The sequence below is a fragment of the Neophocaena asiaeorientalis genome, unplaced genomic scaffold (genome assembly GCF_003031525.2).
Source record: "Neophocaena asiaeorientalis asiaeorientalis breed wild unplaced genomic scaffold, Neophocaena_asiaeorientalis_V1.1 scaffold140, whole genome shotgun sequence".
In the NCBI taxonomy this organism is placed as follows: Eukaryota; Metazoa; Chordata; class Mammalia; order Artiodactyla; family Phocoenidae; genus Neophocaena; species Neophocaena asiaeorientalis.
The window spans coordinates 212,029-228,785 of record NW_020173729.1 but is presented as its reverse complement, the minus strand read 5'-3'; the positions used below and the strand labels follow the sequence as shown (position 1 = coordinate 228,785).

The window sequence follows — 16,757 nt, the reverse complement described above, 5'->3', positions numbered from 1 at the left end:
AAAAAAAAAAAAAAAAAAAAAAAAAAAAAAAAGCTGGCCCTAGGCTTGACTTAAGACATGCCCACATATTGTGACCTAAAGGAAACAAATCTACGTTTTTTCTTTTCCAACATTTGAATAGTGGTTTAGTAATTTGGGAAGAGGGGAGATGTGGGAAGAGCAAATTTAAGTAGTGTTTTAACTTATGAAAACAAACTCTAACTATTATTCCTGTTTTCATTAAAATACTGTTGGAAATCAATGCCTTATTCAGTGCAGGACAATGTAAATCTGTGTCCCCAGTTTTACAGTTTTGGAGCTTTCCTTAAATAGGACAGATGAGATCAGTATCTGCTTGTGTTTGATAGAGTGAAAAGCCGGGAAAGGAAATTCATTAAGCCTACAACAAAAAGGCTGGCATGGCTCCATGAACTTAAAATAGTAAGAACTCTTAAAAGGTTTGCTTTGCCTTGATTGTGCTATAGGAAGAATCCATACAGGTCTGAGTTTTCCTTGCACAACTTTAAATTCAACAAGCTGTCATTATAGTGACAGTACAGGATAAAATGAAGAAAAAGAAAACTTGGCATCAAAACATTACAAATGATATATTTAATGTTCCATAATAACAACTGTGAATCTTGGCATCCTTTATTGTCAAATATATTAAAAATTATATCCAGTTTTTTCTGGGAGGCTGGTTGGTATTTGCTGCCTTATATGCGGTCTAATTCTGGAATCTCCCATTTATCCCTTATTATGCCAATTACTTTCTCTTTATAAGAAAGCATTCTTCAAAGACTTAACTTATTTTTGCTAATTCCCCTTGTATTAATATGCAAATATATTTAGAATATATGTGTTTGAATTTTTTTAAATATTGGTTTTATTTTTTCTAATGGTGAAAATGAAAGAAGAATTGGTTTAAAATGTCCATAATGCCACCATGAATAGGGGTATAAAGCTGAGTACCCTAAAAGTACTCAGTGGATCAGAACATTATCAGCAGAATCTGACTTTCTCCCTCTGCCCCCGCAGAGTCCATGTCAGACGCACAGACAAAGTGGGAACAGAAGCAGCCTTCCACCCCATTGAGGAATACATGGTACATGTTGAAGAACATTTTCAGCTTCTTGCTCGCAGAATGCAAGTGGATAAAAAAAGAGTATATTTGGCCACAGATGACCCTTCTTTATTAAAGGAGGCAAAAACAAAGTAAGTTAGATGAACTAATGATTCTAGAGTGAACCATCTCTTTTCAGTTGAAAGGAATCCTTAATTCCCATGCCTTGTGATTCTTGTTACAATGAATGTTATTACTGATTATTGGGGGTTTTAAATTCACACAGCTGTGTACTTGTGCAACTGTTATTATGATCAAAGCATATGTGAGGTGCCAGCAAGGTGTAGATTTCATTCTGAAACCCCTTCTCTTGACTTGTAGGCTGCAGTCATCTCATTATATACTCACATGACCTTTATGTGCTTGGAAGGGAGAGAGCAAGCTTAATGGTGTCTCTTCTTGTAAGGAAGGGCACTAATTCCATCATGAGGGTCCTACCCTCATGACCTTATTTAACCCTAAGTACCTCCCAAAGGCCCCACCTCAAAATATTATCACATTGGGGGTTAGGGCTTAAACATATGAATTCTGGGGGGACACAGACATTTAGTCCATAATACTAACCAACTCACAAGACTGTTAGCAATAAAGCACACCAGGTGCTTGCCCTTTTGCTCTTAACTATCTTCACCAACAATCACAGGCAACTGAAACCATGTGTAAGATGTGAGTTTTCATCTTATAAAAATTTCTGGAATTTGGAAATTATATTTTTTAGAAAGGCAAAAAATCAAAAGATGAGTTTTGTAAGTGAAATAATAAGGACTGCCAACTTGTACTGAGCTGTATTGAGCCCGCCTGCCTGTATTTCAGGCACTGTGCTAGGCGGTGGGGATTCCATGATAAGCAAGACACTCTCTGCTCTCAGGGAATTCCCAATCTAGTAGGGGAATGGACAGTTACAATACAGTATGAGTAGTGCTACTATAGAGTAATACCATCTACTCCAGAAATCATCCCTGAATCCTTGACTAAGTGGTTCTCCTCTGTGCATTCCTCTTAGTATTTAGCACTTGCTTACTTCTGTCTCCCTCACTAGGTTATAAGCACTTTAGAAACTATACCTAGTTCTAGTAAGTGCCCAGTAAGTATTGAATTATGTTCATTTCAGTCCTATCTGTTTGAAAACATTTTATTAGCAATTATCATTTGACCTTTTTGACTTTTAATTAATTTATTTCTCAATCCCTCTTTTATGTCACAAATGAGGGTTGGGAAGAAAAACAAATCTGGAATGAATACTATAATGCAGGTATTTATCCATATCATTGGATAATCATTTAAACCCTATTCTACCTCGTAAGAATCTAAATTAACCTGATATAAATTGCTTTTTCTTTAAGGCTCCCTCTATTGATTATACACACAGACACTCTCACACACACGCACGCACACGCACACACGCACGCACGCAGGTATGCGTGTGCACAGACAAACAAACAAAAGACCAAGAAATTCATCAGCCAAACATAAGCCAAGTTATATAGTTATAATTCTTGTTTAAGTATAAGAGTTAGGGATTAAATGAACATTTGGATATAAAACAAGAAAAAATTTTCACAGATATTTTTCCAGTTTGATATTACAGACCTATTAGAGAGAAACAAAGTAGAAATAGTTCATCTTAGTCCTTCATTTTAAAATATCAGACTGAATTTGTAGCTTAGTTGAAAAAATGTTAAAGTATTACTTTATTTACTCTTTGACTTGTTCTTGAATGCATCATAAGTTTTTCCCTTGACTGGCAAAATAATTCATGCTCATTAGAAAATATGGAGTTGGTAAGTATACAATCAAGGAAAAAATATTACCCACAGTCTCATTACTCAGTGGCAACAACTATTTAAATATCAACATATTCCCTTCAGTCATTTATGTAGTTATACATTTGTGTAGTTGATCATATTCTATATAATTTGAACTCTTTTTTTACTTAATACAGCACTAGATCCCTTTTCCCAGGTTGCTAAAAAAAGTCATTGTAAATCTCTTTTTTTAGTGACTACATATCCACTGAATGGAAATGCCATTGCTTACTTGACCATTCTCTTAATATTCGGCAGGTTATTTCCAATTTCCAGTGCTATGAGGTATGCCTGAAATTATCCATATTATTTCCTTAATCTAGATTTCTGGACTTGGAAGTATTTAGATAAAAGGATATGAATATTTTATAGCTGTGATCCATAGCACAGCACGATATTTTTACACCAAGCAACCCTTATAGTACAGATGGCAGTAGTATCTACTTGGATTGTAAGAATTGTAAAGCTTGATTTTTCTCTTTTGTGTATGTATGTGTGTGTGGTCAGAAGCTAGTAACTCCTCTCCCCATGGTATTCCAGGCTATAAATGTAGCAATAGCATTTTGTTATAAATGTAGCAATAGCATTTTGTGCATATTTTTTTCCTCTTTGGAAATTCTTTGGTTTTCTGAGTCATTTTAAGGTTCTTCTCAGGAATTTAAATACCGTTTTTCTCCTTCATTATTTTACTTAAATGTTTTTTCCACTCTGAATTAATTCTGCTTTTGACCTCTCAGGATTGGTTTTGATACCTAAGCAAATCATAAAACTTCTGTTACTGTTTTACGAGACCAAAGCATGAATTAATTTTTCAACAAGGTATATAGAATCCAAGGTGATTATAAGACTTTTCTGCTTCAGGAGGGTGAAGAGATGGAGAATTAAACTTAAATGAGGCATAGTATTCGTACAGTTAGAGAAGAAACCATTTTTCTGACTAGCTTATTCTTTGTAAAAGGGGTCAAGATTAGCTTATATATGTGGCTCTGGCAGTTAATGCTTTGTTGCTTAGTATAACACCTCAGGTCTCTCTAGCTTAAGACTGAGTTCATTCACGAGATTTTAGCACCAGCATCCTAGTGACTGTGACAGCTGCTGATAATGTGGAGATCTCTCTCTTAGGTAATTCACTGTTAGAGTGTTTAAATCACAGAATCTTTGGCAGTCAAAGAAGTAAGAACTATTAAAGTTGTCCGTCCAGCATTGCACTCTAAGATTGTGGAGACTGGGTTTAGGAGTGAAACAGGAGAAAAAACAAGGCATTAAAAATCTCTCAGATTAAATATTTACATATTTAGTTTGCTCTTTATCAAAAATGCCAGACAAGCTCTTCCTAAAATTAGGTTCATTTAAATGAATAGAGGTAAGAGAAATTTGTTTTAAAGTTGTTGTAAAGCATTTGGTTGCCATGTGAAATGAAGAATCAGCAATAGTGGTAACGTTCTTCACTATTTTTTTGAACTACATCTAATACGCTAGACAGTTACAGGGCATTAGGAATACACAAAGAAATAAAAGATAATATGTGGCTCCTTATCTCAGGGCGTATCCAACTGGTAGGCAGTATACGGGTAACAAATAATCGGTGTCATTATATAATTGTCCTGAAGGAGTTGTATACTAGGTAGTGAAGTCCAGAAGAGGAGTATCCCCCTGTCTGGAGAAAGACCTCACAAAAGAAAAGTTGATGTTAGTTTATAATTTCAAGTTACACCTTTGTGGGTGATATAAAAATAAATTTTTGCAAGATGGAAGAAGAAAAAAATATTTTTTTTAATCATTGCCAATCTCTGCAGCCTCACAGTGGAAGACTTCTGCTGGCATACTTGTAGGCGTAAGACAAGAAAGAAGCATGTTTGTGTGGAAAGTTTCATGCTCATTATTGGAAGTACAAAATCTCCTTCCCTCATTATTCACTTTGTTTCTGTTTTTCAACACTCAGTATCCTTCATCAAGCTATCTTTTGCATATAGAGATAAGGCCTGAGGAACTTAGGTGACCTTTTGGGTTGGTTCCAGGAAGAGGCCTTTAAGTTAGGAAGGGCATAATGTTCCCGTCACTTCTCAGTAAAAGGATCCCTCTTGTGTTTGTTTCACTGAGCACCCAAACCATGCTGACAGAGTTAGTCTTTATTCTAGGATAAAACCTGTACTGGTGTGTTTTAATGATTTCCCCCCTCCTCCACCCTCCAGCCTTTTCATATTTATTTGTTTCTGTTTCTGTCCCGTGACTGGATCTGCATCTTCACAGGAATCACATTAAAAGTTTTTTTGGTGGTTTTCTTTTCAGAACAAATGTGACATTTCCTTCATCTCCCTGATTCAAAGTTGAGGAGGGCAAAATGTCAAAAATAATGAGGCCAAATGGATCTGAACACTGAATACCAATCACTGAAACAGTGCTCAGAGACTTTTTCTTCACAGTCATTACTAGAGGCTATGAGAGAAAACGCCTTGGAGGTTGTGGAATGAAGAGAAATCTGAAGCAGCTGTTAGGGAATTAGGAAAACGTCCCAGACATAGGTAGCACTAACTTGTTCATGTATTCATCCACATAGCATTGTGTGGAGTGCTAGATGCTGTGATGCAGAGGAAAATAAGGCATAGTCCTAACCTTTGGGAAATACTGTGTGGGAAAAAGACATGTAAGCTGACTCCTGCTGCCTCAGGGCTTATAAATAGGAACTATTATTCTTTCAACAAATATTTATTGACCTTGTATTATATTCCAGATTCTCTTCTAGGTGCTGAGAATAATAGAGTGAACAAAGCAGATGAAATACCTCTCTTTATAGAGCTTACGTTCTAGTTAGGGATGATGGAGGTGGGGAATGAATGCAGACAGTAAATAACAGTAAATATATATTATGTTCAGTGATAGTAAGAGCCATGGAGAAAAATTAAGCAAGTAAAAGGGATAGGGATTGCCAAACTCCTCACTAATAAGGCAGCATTTGAGCAGAGATCTAAGAGGGAAGTAAGAGATAAAACCAGGTGAATATCTGGGGAAAGAATGTTTAACAATCACAGTTAATGATTTATTGAGCACTTACTACGTGTCAGATACTCTTCTAAGCACTTTACGTTGCTTAATTTATTTAATTCTTAAAAAATTATATAAAATAGGTACAATGACTATCCCCTTTGCATGTAACTTCTGAAAGTTTACAACTTAACTCTGATCTGTCTCATACACTGAGAAAATTTATTCACTCTATACTAGAGTATAATTAAACCTCTAATTCAGAGTAGAATCATTTGAACGTATAGTAGACTTTTTAAACACATCCTGTTTTAATATTTTTTAACACATAGCTTCTCAGGACTACCACAATATTAGTTGGTGAACATCTACAAGGAATTTGCTTTCATAAATTTATTAGAATGGTTTTCTGTCACCGTTATTTGTTAAGATGGTGCTTATGGGGGTTAAGGGAGACAAGTCTCAGTTATCACAAATTCTAAACTAAAAATTTAAATGAAGTTTAATCATGATGTTTATATTCTAAAGGAAAAGCTCAGTGACCAAATTTGAAAGCAGGTTGGAGCCTCCTAGAGAGGTAGGAGGCAACTGGGACTCCCCCTGGGGACACATATACTGGCAGCAGGCAGTGGGAAGCTCATTCTACCACAGGGACCCTGGTGCTGGCAAACACCATTTTGGAGTCCTCCTTCTAGCCTATTAGAACCAGGGGCTTACATGCCCACTAGTTGATTAGCACCAGTACTGGGATCCCCGAACCCCACAGCCAGCCATGCTGGGACCCAGCACTGCCCACCAGCAACACAAGACCAACCCTAGGACTTGCGGGCCTGCAACCAGGCACACCAGGACCCAGCCCAAGCCACCAGTGGACTGGCACCAGCCCTTCCCAGGGACTTCGCAGGGAGTTCCCGGGACTTCCCAGGCCATGTAGCCAGCTGTGTCAGGACCCAGACCCACCTACCAACAGCTAGCAGCCTCTACATGAGGCAGGACCTGGCAGCCAACCGGGATGGGAACTAGCCCTACCTACCAGCATGCCCACAGTAGTTGACCCCACCACAACAGAAGTGCCCACTCAGCCCACATACAAAGGCACCCTTAGATTATATAGCTCTGGTGACCAGAGGGGAGTATGTAGCTGGGCCCCATAGGACATCTCTTACATAAGGTCACTTCTCCAAGAACAAGAAACATAACTGACTTGCCTAATACATACAAATAAACACAGAGAATTTGGCAAAATGAGGTGACAAAGGAACGTGTTTCAAATGAAGGAACAAACCCCAGAAGGAGAGCTAAGCAAAGTGATGAACAGTCTACCCAATAAAGGGTTCAAGGTAATGATCATAAAGATGCTGAATGAACTCGGGAGAAAAATTGATGAACACAGTGGCAGACTTAACAAAGAGAAAGGGTAAAGAAGAACCAAACAGAGCTGAAGAATGCAATAATTAATCATTGAAATAAAAAATACACTAGAAGGAATCAACAGTAGATTAAATGATACAGAAGAACAGATCAACAAACTGGAAGACAGAGTAGTGGAAATCACCCAAGCTGAACAAAAAAAAGAGAAGAATTTAAAAAGCGAGGACAGTTTAAGAGACCTCTGGGACAACAAAAGCATACCAACATTTACATTATAGGGATCTCATAGGGAAAAGAGAGACAGAAAGGGGCAGGGAACTTATTTAAAACAAGAATAGCCAAAAATTTCCCTAACCTGGGAAAGGAAACAGACATCCAGGTCCAGGAAGCACAGAAAGTTCCGAACAAGATCAACCCAAAGAGGTCTACACCAAGACACATTGTAATTAAAATGACAAAAAATAAATATAAAGAGAGAATCTTAAAAGCAGCAAGAGAAAAGCAACTAGTTATGTACAAGGGAACTCCCATAAGACTGTCGGTTGACTTTTCAGCAGAAACTTTGCAGGTCAGAAGAGAGTGGCATGATATATTCAAAGTGATGAAAGGAAAAAACCTACAACCAAGAATACTTTACCCCACAAGGCTACCATTCGAATTTGAAAGAGAGAGAAAGAGTTTTACAGACAAGCAAAAGCTAAAATTGTTCAGCACCACTAAACAGGCTTTACAAGAAACGTTACAGGGACTTCTCTAAGCATAAAAGAAAAGACCACAACTAGAAATATGAAAATTATGAAAGGAAAAATCTCATTGGTAAAAGCAAACAAACAGTAAAGGTAGTAGATCAGCCACTTGTAAAGCTAGTAGGAAACTTGAAAGACAAGTAGTAAATTATCTATATCCACAATACGTGGTTAAGGAATACACAAAACAAAGAGATGTAAAATATGATATCAAAAAACATTAAACATGGGCAGGGGAAGGCAGGAATAAAAACTGGAGTTGTTAGAATGTGTTCGAACTTGAGATCCACTTGAAATAGTTATACACACACACACAACCCACCCTTACACCTATAGGAACTAGAAAAAGAAGAACAAAGCCCAAAATTAGTAGAAGGAAAGAAATGATAAACACCAGAGCAGAAATAAGTGAAATAGACACTTAAAACAGTAGAAAAGAGCAATGAAACTAAGAGCTTTCTTTGAAAAGGTAAACAAATTGATAATCATTTAGCCAGACTCATCAAGAAAAAAGAGAGAGGACCCAAATCAATAAAATCAGAAATGAAAAAAAGAGATGTTACAGCCAACACCACAGAAATCAAAGGATCAAAAGGGATTACTGCAAACAACTATATGTGAGTAAATGGACAACCTAGAAGAAATGGATAAATTCCTAGAAAATTTCAGTCTCCCAAGACTAAATTAGGAAGAAATAGAAAATATTAATAAACCAATTACCAGTAATGGAGTTGAATCAAGATTGATCAAAAAACTTACAACAAACAAAAATCCAGGACCAGATGGCTTCACAGGTGAATTTTATAAAATATTTAAAGAAGAGTTAATGCCTATGCTTCTCAAACTATTCCAAAAAATTGAAGAAGGAACAATTCTGAACTCATTCTACAAGGCCAACATCACCCCAATTCCAAAACCAAAGACGCCACAGAAAGAGAAACTTACAGGCCGATATCATTGATGAGATACAAAAATCCTTAACAAAATATTAGCAAAATACAAAATATTAGCAAACCGAATCCAGCAGTACATCAAAAGGATCATATACCATGATCAAGTAGATGCAAGGATAGTTCAATATTTGCAAATCAATCAGTGTGATACACCACATTAACAAAACAAAGGATAAAAATCATATGATCATCTCAATAGTTGCAGAAAAAGCTTTTGACAAAATTCTATATTCATTTATAATAAAACTCTCAACTAAGTGGGTGTAGAGGAAACATACCTCAACATAACAAAGGCCATAAGATATCACAGACTAACAGCTAACATAATACTCAGCTGTGAAAAGCTGAAAGCTTTTCCTCTAAGATCAGGAAGAAGACAAAGATGCCCAGTCTCACCACTTTTATTCAACATGGTATTGAAAGTCCTAGCCACAGCAACCAAAAGTTGTTAAGAGACTAAATCCTAAGAGTTTTCATCACAAGGAACATTTTTTTTTTCCTTTTTTAAAAATTTTGTCTGTAATGAGATGATGGAAGTTCACTAAACTTATTGTGGTAACCATTTCACGATGTGTGTAAGTCAGATCATTGTGCCTTAAACTTATACAGTGCTGTATGTCAATTATATCTCAATCGGGACTTCTCTGGTGGTCCAGTGGTAAAGAATCTGCCTTACAATGCAGGGGACGCAGGTTCAATCCCTGGTCAGGGAACTGGGATCCCATGTGACGCGGGGCAACTAGGCCTGCATGCCATAACTACTGAGCTTGTGTGCCTCAGCTATAGAGCCCATGTGCTGCAAACTACAGAGCCCATGTGCTCTGGAACCCACACGCCACAACTACAGAGCCCACACGCTCTGGAGCCTGTAGGCCACAACTAGAGAGAAGACTGCGCACCGCAACGAAAGATCCCATATGCCTCAGCGAAGATCCCGCATGCCGCAACTAAGACCTGATGCAACCAAAAACAAATAAAATAATAGATCTTTTTAAAAATTATACCTCAATAAAACTGGAAGAAGAAAAAACAATGTATAAGTTGTATTTTTATAAAGATATATGCTTAAGGATGAAAGTGGGAAAAGAATGCATAAAATGAAAATGTGTCTGTGTGAAAAAAATATGAAAGCAGGTTGAAAAACCTCTTCAAGGTTACTTATTATGATGAAAATAAAGAGCTTTCTGTTTTCCATTCTTTCATGAATTGAAAGGGACATTCTGGTGCATATGTGTATTTTATATGTCATGTATTATATGCCAATAACTTTTAACATACAGGACACCCCAGAATGGTTTCTGCCCCATCAATGGATTCAAAGATGCTTTGTCAGCTACTCTATTGAATGCCAGAATTAAAGATTTCCTTACTGTCAGAAAGAAGGGGACTCTTGGTTAAAGGAGCTGGCTACCTCCTGCTGATAGGATACTATTTCCTGACAGAATTCTATGATTTCAGTGAGTTTGTTTAAATTTATTTCTTTTTTCAGGTACCCCAGTTACGAATTTATTAGTGATAACTCTATCTCTTGGTCAGCTGGACTACATAATCGATACACAGAAAATTCACTTCGAGGTGTGATCCTGGATATACACTTTCTCTCCCAGGCAGACTTCCTAGTGTGTACTTTTTCATCCCAGGTAAGCATTTTTAAGTGATCAATACTCTTTGGTTATACTGAGTCTGAAAGTTCTTGGATTTTTAAAAAATGTTAGTTTTCATGACTCAGGTACAATGTTTTTAATATTGGGGAATGATCCCTTTTGTGAAAGAATGAGAAGATTCCAGAAAACATAGCTATTTGAGTGCACTGAATATTTAATTGTTTGCAAGCAATTGTTGAATACATCTCTACTGAAGCCAGCTGCTGGGGTTGTTTAAAGTACTTGGCTTATTCACAGCATTTAACAGAAACAGCAAGTAATTAAGTTTACTTAATACTTTCTGATTTTGCATACAATCAGTACGTAACCAGAGCCCATCCATTTCTACACATCAGTGCACTGATACTGAGAGGGTTAAATGCTCAGCATTTTGCCTCACTTGATTGCTTTATAGAAAATAAGAAAGAGTAAATGTGATTCCTCTTTCTGGTCCTTTTAACATTTCCACCAAGCAAGAAACTGTACATTATATTTAAGCAATACCATATTATAATCATTCTTTGAGTTTATTGTTATAGATATTTAATATGTTGTTGGTTTGGTGTGTGTGTTTTTACGAGTGCTCCAATCAGCCTTATATGCCCAGTGGAATATCAGCATAGAAAGATTTACTGTGGATTTTATTCAACTGTCTCATTTATGTGCATATTATTGGTTAGTTTGTTCAACACGCGGTTAAATGATTGTTTGTGCTCAGACCTATACTAGGTGTAGAGGGAATTTCAAAGGAGATCGAAGATACAGCTCTTACCCTGGTCCAGAATCTAGTGAGCAAAATATCCACATGAAATAACCAGAGAATAATTACAAAGAAATATAAGCCATGTAAGATAAATATACGCCTGAAAGCTTAGAAGAAGCAGAGAAAAGAAAGTGTGCAAAGGAGAGACACATCATTTACATGGGAATATACTGCAGAGAGTATAAAGAAATGGACAGTTTTTTATTACGTGACAGTGTACACTGTCACAATGGTATGGTGATATGATTGTTGGAAAGACACTTATCCCAGCAAAGCCTGTATGAGTTCCTTCAATGTGGCATAAGAATACAACTTAAGACGCAAAGACAGCTACACAGAGCAGGAGTCACATGGCAGCAGTCCTCATCAGAGGGAAAACATGAAGGCATCCATAGCTGATATTCTCCCTAATTGGGGTGAGGATCCTATCTTTGAGAAGGGGGTGGGATGCGGGGAGGAGTTGTAACTACCTAGTCCCTCTCAACTGCTTTTGAGAATCTGGCTATGTGCCTACATGATCAACAGGTGCAAATAACACATTTTCCAATGCTTCTTGCTAGAACGATTGAATCAAGAGTCACTTTCCCAGATGTACCACCTCCTCTGTAGGTCTAGATTTTAGGCCTTCCTAAAGTCTATTCCTTTAGTCCAGGGTTTCTCAACCTGGCACCGTTGGCATTTGGGGCTGGATAAGTTGCTGTGAGGTGCTGTCTTGTGCGTTATAGGATGCTTAGCAGCGTCCGTGGCCAGTAGACCCTCACCTCAAGTTGTGACAGCCAACAGTATCTCCAGACATTGCCACATGTCCCGGGTGGGGGGAGTGGGAGGGCAAAATCACCCTTGTGAGAACCACTGCTCTAGTTATAAAGCTCTAAAAGTAAATAAATATATACATGTCTAAACATTTACCAACCTTACATGGAGGTAGACATTGAGACTTACAAGGACGTGCTCTATGTTTTGCTTTCCTTTGTCCAGCTCTCCTTAATAATGCCATTAGACTCATTCTGGAAAGAAAATCTTTTGTTTATTTCCCTTTTCAAGGATGTGCTGTAGAATTTTTGAGCCTCATAGCCTCATAAGTCTAGTTTTGACCCAGAAGTCAGGACCTCTGTCACTTCATGCTACTGGAAACCTGTCCAGGTTTGAAGAGCATATTGTTCACACTACTTTGTTCTGTTTTATGCATAATATCAACCTCTGTGTCTTCTTCAGACCTCAGATCCAGAGAAACAGTTTATATGAAGAAAGCGTAGTAATGAGAGGTCTGGTTGTATCCAAAGGAATAAGATTTGTGATTATATATTATATTGTTCCTAAAAACTCTTGGCAAGTCAAGTTTCATCCAAAATAACTCTGATCATTTAAACCAATATTTTGTGTCCCAAGATAGACTTGAATACCTCAAAACATGTTAGGGCTCAGAATAAAAGTTTAACAGTAAAAAATACCTTACATTTATATAGTGAGTAGCAGTTTGCTAAATGTGATTACCTCCTTTCTTGGTGACTAACAGCTGTAGCATTTGAGACTGTGGAATAATTCCACATTCAGTGTTTAATCTTTGGGCTTCCTTGCACCCCGGTTTTTTTCGGTTTTTTGGTTTTTTGGGTTTTTTTGGCTGCGTGGGGTCTTCATTGCTGCGTGCAGGCTTTCTCTAGTTGCGACGAGCAGGGTCTACTCTTTGTTGCGGTGCACGGGCTTCTCATTGCTGTGGCTTCTCTAGTTGCAGAGCATGGGCTCTAGGCACGCAGGCTTCAGTAGCTGTGGCACGTGGGCTCAGTAGTTGTGGTGCATGGGCTTAGTTGCTCCACGGCATATAAGATCTTCCCGGACCAGGGCTCGAACCCGTGTCCCCCGCATCGGCAGGTGGATTCTTAACCCCTGCACCACCAGGGAAGTCCTGCACCCCAGTATTTTTTGAAAATATTTTTAGTAAAAAGGCATTTGGTACAGTTTAATATTCTTGTGGTGTGAACGAGTTGGTTGGTGGCTTGTAGCATAAACCAAACCAAAATTGCCATAAACCAAAATCGGAATCGTTTGAAGAATGCCCCCAAAATGTCTCATCAGCAGTAGCAGTGGAGTTTGAGAAAACGTCACTGATGACATCAAAGTATCAAGCCATTGACTTCATGAGACAGAGAACAGGAATGAGGCATTGTGGGCTCTGGAGTCAGACTACCTGGGTTTAAATCCAACTTTGACCACTTAGTGACTCTGTGGCATTTGAACAAATTACTTAGCCTATCACTGACTTTTTCCCCCCTCCCTGTAAAAATGGTAAATACAGTAATACCTACTGCATAAAGTTTTTGTGAGGATTAAAGAGTTATTATATGTAAAGCACTGAGAATAGTACTCAGCAATATGTTAAATGCAATGTTAGCTGCTATTATTATTTATAAAGGAATAGATATAGGTATATCTTTGCCTGTTAGACTCTACAGTATTTATTTTAACAGCTTTTTTTCACATGGCCCCATTTCAGACTATATGATCTCACGTTTTAGAAGGAACATGAAATATGCTGTTCAAGGACTCCATTACCTCTGCTTATGGTCGTGGGTGATGCTTAGGTTCCACATAGTCATTGTGTGCATCGGATGTGTGTAACAATTCTTCATAAAGAATAATAACCAGTAACATTCGGCATATTAATTCCTGTGCCAAGGTACCACCTTAACTCTATTTTATTAAGCTTCTTGAAAGAGAGCGTCACCATATAATATGAATTTTCAGAAACAAAAGCTCTTCATTCCCAAAGGGTGAGTGATAAGTAATAGTATTTGCTTTAGCAAATGCAGGTAAACTTGTGTATGTTTTGACTTTAGGGAACTTAATCTGCAGACTTTCCTGCAGAAAACAGAAGAAGACTAAAGCCTTACATCCAGAAGGGTGATAAGAGAATAAAACAATGAGAACCAAATCTCAGCCCAGAATAAAACATGGACAACCAACTTTCAGACTTTGCTTGATGATCTCATTTCAAGAGATGGTTAGAAGGGATAAAAGTTTAGTATCTTCTTCATAATGTTTTGCCAATCCTGAAGTTTCAGTCATGTAAACTTTCTGTCTCCTGTATACTACCCTTTGAGGACTTTTATGCTATATGACAATAGTGAGAAAGAGTTTATCTGTTGACCATGTGCTCTTGTAGACAATACTGGAAGAATGAAATGTATTGTTAGAAGGAAATTGCAAGGCCGGATTGATGTTTGAGAAACTGTAGGCACAAATGTCATGGTACCTTAATCAGGATTCTTTATAAGGTTTTGGACCCATTCTTCTCAGTCTTAGGGCTTCTAATCATTCTTGGTTTTATATCCACAAGTGAGGTCTGGGAATTCTCTCTCCTTAAGTGAAAAGTTTTTAAAAGCCAAGAATATGACTCTACTCTCTAATTTTGTTACTATTGTTGCACTCAGTTTTCTGAATTCTTTCATCAGAGCTGTTTCTCATAGCCAAGTTTGTCCTAAAAGCCTCGTAAATTGAAGAAAACAACCTTCAGGATTTAGTCTGAAAATTAGAGGCAATATTAACGCTTTTCAACAGCATCAAGTAAGTTTTGAAAGCTATGCAGTGCGTCGCATTCCAAACTATTCTACCAAATACTCTAATCTTGTTCTGTGTTACTGGAAGTTGCCTATGCCCTAAGCATCTACTATGTCATTTAAGTTACTTTCATATTTAATGAAACCATCTAAAATCTGAAGCAAAGGAATTGGCGTTCCAATTCCAGCAGTTGACAGCTCACTCAGTTGTAGATGGGCAAAATATCAGGAAGGTTTTCTTTTTAAAATACTGTTTGTCAAGTTTTAGAATCAGGTTTTATAACTCTGGAATCTGATTTACAAAAATGGTTGGTAGATGTCCATTTTAAAGACTATGGGTAATCAACATTTTTTAAGGAACAGTCAACATTGTTCATTAGTTTCTCAATCATTAAAATCACCATAGGACAAAATTACTTTTTTTCCCCCTGAGACACTTCCCTTTGTGGCACTTAATATGAGATTCTCCTGGCATTCTCTGTTGTTTCATTCCAAATCCACACACAGCGCAACTGGCCTCGTCATGTTTTGAATCAGATTTTGGAAAGCCCAGAGGGAGAAACCAGATACTACATTCATTTTATTCTAGACAGATGGCTCTCGATAGGAATTTCCACTGAGGTATGGTTCATGAGACGACAGTAGATACTGTTCTCTCATTGAATAGCAAAACAAAGCAGTTTACAGTAAAAGTTCACAGATAGCCCAGCCTCACGCAGTGAGACAAGAGCCCACTTCCAACTTCTCACACTAGGAGATCCTTCTGGCCCTGTCAATTTTGACAAAAGCCAAGATCCCATCTGCTCTGAGAAAGCTTTGGAGGCTCATGCAAAGCTCAGCTGGTTGTTACTCAGGGATAAAATTCAAACTAATGGACCTTCCTCCACTTTTTAATTTTTTTTTTTTGTAAATACAGTCATATCTATGTTTTATCCTTCAGCAGGATTTTTGCTTTTACTCATTACTGTGTGCTTAGTAGTGTTCTAAAAATGATATAGTACCAAATCAACAGCAAATGAAATAAAACATATGTGTGGCCAAGCACTGCTTTGCAAACCATAGACTACCCCTCTCAATCATGCTACCTGTCAAGTATCAAACCTGAGTATTGACATCAACTGAAAGACCTCATTTACCTGTCACGTGATTTGGATTTGTTAAGCCCAGAGAGGAAGCCTAGGGTGATTAAATGCAAACGTTGACACCATAGTAATCTTTCTTGCCCTTTGCAGTAAATTGCCCCATGGTTAATATAGAGAAAAAATTTTAATTACTCAGAATGTTATATATGGATCTTAAGGATTAAATATCACCAGTGGACTTGCAACTCCACTGTTGGACTGGTATTATGCATGGAGCAGTATTCATTCAGAAGGTACTTACTGAGTGGCTACTCTGTGGCAGGCACTGTTCTAGGTACTTATCCTCAGAACCTAAGGCAGTTCAGTGTATGGTTTAGAGACAGAGAGTTCTAATTACATTTCTGTCATTTACTAGCTCCTTTATTCATTTTTTTTATTTTTTGGAAATTAATCTTTCTTTGGCATAGCTTCTTCAGCTGTAAAATATAAATAATAACAGTAACCAACTCATAGGGTTGTTGTGAGAGTTAAGTGAGTTGAGAGGAAGCATGTATGCAAGTGCAGCTATTAGAACAGTGCTCAGTAAGCTCAGCTGCTCTCATTATCGCCATTATTATGAGAAGGAGAAACAGTCTTATATTGGTCCACTCTGTGTCTGCAAGTTCTACCATTCGTAATTTCTTTGGCTTAAGAAAGTACACGTGGGGCTTCCCTGGTGACGCAGTCGTTGAAAGTCCACCTGCCGATGCAGAGGAC

General features: G+C 37.6%; 1 protein-coding gene across 7 annotated transcripts in view; it reads left to right on the top strand.

Moving 5' to 3' along the window:
• Positions 1 to 16,757, top strand: part of FUT8 (fucosyltransferase 8) — a 321,926-nt gene that overhangs the window by 301,913 nt on the left and 3,256 nt on the right. For all 7 annotated transcript variants that reach the window (XM_024750842.1, XM_024750839.1, XM_024750841.1 and 4 more), the window contains 2 exons: positions 1,018 to 1,194; positions 10,449 to 10,599. In XM_024750842.1, coding sequence (XP_024606610.1) covers positions 1,018 to 1,194; positions 10,449 to 10,599 — 328 coding nt within the window. The remainder of the gene's footprint in view (positions 1 to 1,017; positions 1,195 to 10,448; positions 10,600 to 16,757) is intronic.